Source organism: Populus euphratica, unplaced genomic scaffold, assembly GCF_000495115.2.
Source record: "Populus euphratica unplaced genomic scaffold, PopEup_1.0 scaffold186.1, whole genome shotgun sequence".
NCBI classification, from domain to species: Eukaryota; Viridiplantae; Streptophyta; class Magnoliopsida; order Malpighiales; family Salicaceae; genus Populus; species Populus euphratica.
In genome coordinates, this window is record NW_011499992.1 from 312,280 (window position 1) to 318,303 (window position 6,024).

Genomic DNA, 6,024 nt, shown 5'->3' on the forward strand with positions numbered 1-6,024 from the left:
TGTTTTGGATTATAAAAATTATGAATAAATTTTTTAAAATTTTAATTAAAATCTGTTTTTAAATTTATAAATTAAATAAAAATATATAAAATTAAAAAATTATAATGTTTATGTAAAATGATTGAGAAGTTAAACCTTCTCAAGGCACAATCTTTTTCTTGCCGAGTCCCTTTCTCCTCGATCCACAGCGACAAAATAAAGGAATGGTTCCAATAGTTTATCACGAAAGAAAAGACCTTCCTCTAATAGTAGTTGAGAAGTCAACTACCTCTCTTAGACTATGGACGAGAGTCTAAAGTTTACAAAGAATCCATGGTGAACCCGAATTGACTCAAGGACCAAGACCCTACTTTATGAAGCCTTCTTCCATGTGATGATAGCCTCTGGGGTCGATCCTGTCGTCAAGCTTAAGTAAAGGACTGGAGGTTAAGGCACGACTTATTCAAGGAGTGGGATAAGACAGGCAAGATTTAACTGCCACTTCATGCTCTAAATTTTGGATGTTTTAATCAATTCTTCTTTGGTGAAACAGAGAATATCTTGATTGAGGGTAGCTCCTACCATTCCATTCCCACATGAAACATAGAAAAGGGTGGGAATCCAACATTACCCATCAGCCCCGATCTTTGAAAAAAGAAAGAAATATATGCAGCCTTCTTGCGGCTTGTTAAAAGGATCTTTCCTTTCATCTCTTGTGCTTTAAAAATATAAGATGTTTAAAAATGTTGTTACACCGAATCTCTGGACATTGTTGGCCGACAATGGAATTACACTTTGTGCCCAAAAGGCCACCATTGGCAAACGTACAGAAAAGCATGTTTCATGATTGAAAGTTGAAACAAAGTCCAGGACCAATTAACTGGTCTTGCCAGGAAAATCTCAAATCTGAGTGAGGAAAGATGAAGCATTTGGTTCCCTTGCAAGTGCACTATGTGTTGCATGTCAGATCAGAGGAAAGCTCAGATATCATCTCCAAAATGAAGAAGATTCTGTTCAGTGCTCTCCAGAAAAGTTTCATGTCAGTGGTAGTATGGTACTGATATTCAGCCTTGAGTGGAAATCCAGAGAAGTGAGCTCGATGTTCTAGTTTGGCATCCTTTGAAAGACTGCATTTTATCCGCGTTCAGAACTATAAATCACCAAGTTCAGTTTCTTGATTATATCTTCAACTCTTACAGACATGGATTCTTCATGTTCCCTGAGATCTTTGAGAATCATGCATAGCTGTTGTTGGAATGCTGCAGATCGTTCTCTTTCGCGCTGAAGCTCACCATATATGTCGTGGATCTTCTTATCCTTTTCCTCCTGCGAACATGGTTGAACATATCGAAGTTAGGCGAATGAAAAGAAGGAAAATCTTGGAAGAATCCAGTACTGAAATCTCATCATAAATACAATTTCACAATCAAAGATATTTCCTGTATGGCATGCTACAATGTCACATTGTTCAATCTTGGAGCCTTCAAGATGAGGAACTGTGCTATATGTGTCGTTTCAGTAGGTTTAACGCACCTGCAACATATCTTTAAGTTTCGTCCATAGGGGAGGCATCCTCCCCACCATTTTCAAATCAGAGAAGTGCCAATCTAGCTTAAATGTAAGTTTAAAGCTTTGCAATCTTTTTATATGCAGACAATAATTACTAACTCACTCAAAGAACTCATATATATGGAGTTATCCCCAATCTAATTACAAATGCAAATAACACTGTTTTTGTATTTTCTAAGTTTTTCTATAAGCAAAACTGTATACTTATTGGATTACAATCTTAGGGTTACAAGCATACTGTTTATCACCACTATCACCATGTACAAATATACAAGATATAATTTGATTATAAAAATTACCTAGTTGATGATTTAATGATAAAAATTTAGGATTAATAAATTTATTTGTTTTATAATTTTAAATTCGAGTCATATGATTACTAATATAATAGTTATTGAAAATTTATATAATTATTAATTTTAGAGTTTATAAAATTAACCTGGCCAAACATTCATATAAATAAATAAATAAAAAATTTATAAGCTATTTACCTACAAGTTATCAGCTCATGAGATTACAGGCCTATAAACTATGAAGATCCTGCGCACTTGAATTAATTGCAGAGCAATTGTTGTTGATTTGTTCATTTATTGTTGTTGTTTTTGTATTTTATACTGCCTTTAATCCTTCTTTAAACTTTCGGTCTATTAAAATAATTTTCCATTAAAGCTCGCCGCATAGACATTTTATATTTCTCGTCAAGCTTGAAAGCAGGCCCTAAAATACTTTGTATTGACATAGCCATGACGGCAACAACAATGCTCTTAATTATACCAGACATGAGAAACCTAACTCTGTTACTAGACATAGAAAAACAAAAGTTTATGATTTCTTAATATATCACGAATAAATATCCAATTCATAAACACTAATTTTTCTTTTTAATTATAAATCACCATTTACAATTTATTTTTTGATTTATAAAACCAAGCCACCACATGCAGCACAATTTAAAATTTTTTAACTTCATATATATATATATATATATGTATGTATATAAACATCTTTAGGGACACACAAAGCCTTTTATAATTTATAATGACCGTAATTAATTTATATAAAGCTGTGTGAGAGTATAATTGTGATTGTTTTTTAAAGTTTATATTAAAATACATAAAAATAATATTTTTTAAAATTAATGCATCAAAATAATCTAAAATATATAAAAAATTAATTTTAAATAAAAAATTAAATTTTTTAAAAACATAATATAACCGTCGCATTTCCAAAGCCAACTAATTCTGGACAGGATACTCAACCTGACTAATTACCATGTGGATTGACATTGATTTAATTTACAACAGTAATTATATTAAAGAAAAATACGTGGACATCTATAGCATATAAATATCATGTAAAGTCGAATATATTCATCCACAGAGAAAAACTCTAAGTTTCGACATAAATTAGAAGACTTTTTCTTTATTACATTGTAAACTCTTGTTACATAATTGTTTCAAAACTTAATTAACCACAATAAGAGGTACGTAGCTTACTAATTTTGTTGTGGTTATATTATATACGCTGGCATAGAAATTATTACACTTAAAATAAACCACTATATATGTCGAGGATCAATTTGTATGACCTCAAAGATTGAAGGGACCAAATTGCACAGACCAAGACTTTATTACACTTCAAATAAACCACTATATACGTTGGCATAAATTAAAAGACTTTTTCTTTATTACATTGTAGACTCCTATTATGCTTCATATTAATTTTTTTGTATTTTTAAATTTTTTTAATATGGTAATATAAAAAATATTATTTTAATATATTTTTAAACCAAAAAAAAACAACTCTGTTCATGATTCAGCATACATCCCTCCTTATCATGGTAAATAAACTAAGAATAGATCAATGTAACTCGACAAAGACTCATTGAATGTGAGTGGCGAGTCCATTTTAAATAAAATAAGTCAAAACCAATTTAAAATTCAGCAAACACTTGAATTCAACTCAAGTAAGAATTGAATTTTATGGCCGTGTCAAGATCCCAAAATTATAATCTTAAAATTTAATAATTTTTTACTTGTACTAGTTAGACAAACCCTTCTCTTGTAGTACAAGGATCACCCTTCTTTTCCATCATTTTTAAACACCCACTTATCTTTCGAGATCTGAAAGGTTTTAAATTAAAAATAAAGTTAAGCTGAGCATATGAAGGAGGGGGTCTATTCCAGTGATTTATATCAAGACATTCAAGATCATAACGTAAATTTCCAGCAATTTAATATACATTAGCGAGCTCTGCAACAGAGAAATCTATTTTGTAATCTTTACTGGCACAGGAAAAAACCAGACGCAAAGAAACTGTCCCAGGATGCGCAGGGGAAGGAAGAGGCACTCGAGGCATTATCTTCGTCAGTTATTCATCTAAATACCTAGCATAATAACAAGAAATTTCTTCATGCTCTAGCTGCATTTCTATACCAGAGACCAGAACAGATGACCTAACTGCAACTCTACCAAATCCAGTGACTCTTCATTCTTTTATAATGCAAGGATTCATTTCTATAACAAAAACTACATCAAACAATTACGGAAATCTTCTTGTAAATAACTGGCAGTTTCCAAAGTTTACGGCACTCATAATAAATAACATACTTCACAAGCAACCATGATTCTGTTCGCAGTTTCAGTCTTTCACCTTTAACATATAATTTTCAGGAATTGAAACATGTTCATACATCCAGTTTGCAACCTATAAAACTCTTCTCCAGTAGATTACCACTCATCAGCTCCCTTTGTTGCACCAAGAATAATTGCAATTGTTGCAAGAATAGCCTGCGCACATAGAATTCTTATAGTTTTAGACGAGAGCAGGCAAAAAGACTTCATATTTGATTGTTGCCCAGGAAACAATTAACAACGCAGATTGTACAATAGACACCTTATTTCAATGTGGCACTCATGCTTGACAAGGCATTTCCTTAGCTAATTCAAAAGTTTTCTACAGAAACAGCACAGCATAACAGTCCACAAAATAAAAATAAATGATAGAAAAAGTTACTTACAGCAATGGTGCAAGCAACATATCCAGGTTTCTCTCGGGGATCTATCCTCATACAAGCTATGATAAATAACCCAATATACCAGGGGATGGCACCCAAAAAGAAACCGATGATAAACCTTCAGAAAAAGCATACAGCTCCTCACAATCAGTATATAAATAAATAAACATCAGAATTATAATTTACAAGTGGAAGTCTGAACCAAAAAATAATAAATATGACACCATTTGATAATCAACATGAAAAGCCTAACTTGTAAGTCCAGCCATTTCAAGTAGAAAATCAGAGTCAATTGCTTTTATTTGAAATTTAAAGTCTTCTAAAGGTCATTCATGTTCTGGGATGAATATTTAAGCTTGTAACCATCTTCTTTAATCCACAATCATGATACAAGCTTATAAGAAATACTTAAAAAAAAAAAGACACACTAATAATAACAACTGAAGTTGAAAGAAACAAACAAATTGGAATATGTTCAAATGGATTGACTTACCAATTTAAACTGTGGTAACATAAAATGTGGTACTAAGGCATAAATAAAACTTCAAACCTCTAGTGTAAGAATCTAATAGCATTAATTGCAAAATTATTCAGACACAAAAAATGAACTGAGATAGAGTCAGTTGCATATAAACATAATGTGATTACAAAACTGGGCACTCGACTTTGGGTTCGGCAAGCTAACAAAATTTTAATTCATTAACCAATCAAATCTTCAGTGAAACAGTTATTCTATTCCAATTCCAGTTACATCACAGTCAAACCTATACTTTCTGTGGCAGCTCTATCAAACCGAGTTTGCACATTGGAAATCTAAATATGTAAAGCCAATGTGGGAAGATAAATATGAACAATTCCAAAAGCCGAAGCAAGCAAACTAATTTAAAAACCAAGAAAATAGAAAGGAGCAAATGACATCTTGATGGCAAACTTACAAGAACCAGCCGACACCACAACCGCAACAAGGTAGGCGACGCTGTCTCACAGGTCTTCCTTCAGCAACAGCATAACCTGAACAAGCATCACAAACAACCACAAAGCAACAAACTTTAATCTAAGAATAGAGAAAATTAAATAAACATGAATATCTTACTTTAGAATCAAATAAGGTCCTGGTCTTGCTTTTACTAAAATCTAAGCGCATAACTAAGTCAATTCTTGTAAACCCATCTCAAAAGGATTCTTTGATGGGTATAAAATAAGCTCTAAATGCCTAAATCTTTATGGTTACCACATAGATCAATAAATCCTCTTTCCAAAAGAAACAGGCCTTCATAGTGACTTATGGTAAATTAGCCAAGAAACGGCATAAATTGAACATAACACTTGATGGTCATTTAACATACAATATATATATATATATATATATATATATATCAAACATTGATTGTTGTTGTACCTGGGACGGTTTGGTAGCCGATAGCATAAGGTTCGGCGGGGGTAACCCGCGGAGGGAGGG

The 6,024-nt window shown here is 32.3% G+C and overlaps 1 protein-coding gene across 1 annotated transcript in view; it reads right to left on the reverse strand.

Moving 5' to 3' along the window:
- Positions 1-4,042: 4,042 nt before the first annotated feature.
- LOC105140439 (Ribosomal protein L18ae family) overlaps positions 4,043-6,024 on the reverse strand; it is a 2,425-nt gene continuing 443 nt past the window's right edge. Inside the window, exons 2-5 of the mRNA XM_011047279.1 lie at positions 5,965-6,003; positions 5,501-5,576; positions 4,569-4,683; positions 4,043-4,338 (exon numbers count right to left, since the gene is read on the reverse strand). Of these exons, the coding sequence (XP_011045581.1) occupies positions 4,279-4,338; positions 4,569-4,683; positions 5,501-5,576; positions 5,965-6,003 (290 nt within the window). The 3' untranslated portion in view covers positions 4,043-4,278. The remainder of the gene's footprint in view (positions 4,339-4,568; positions 4,684-5,500; positions 5,577-5,964; positions 6,004-6,024) is intronic.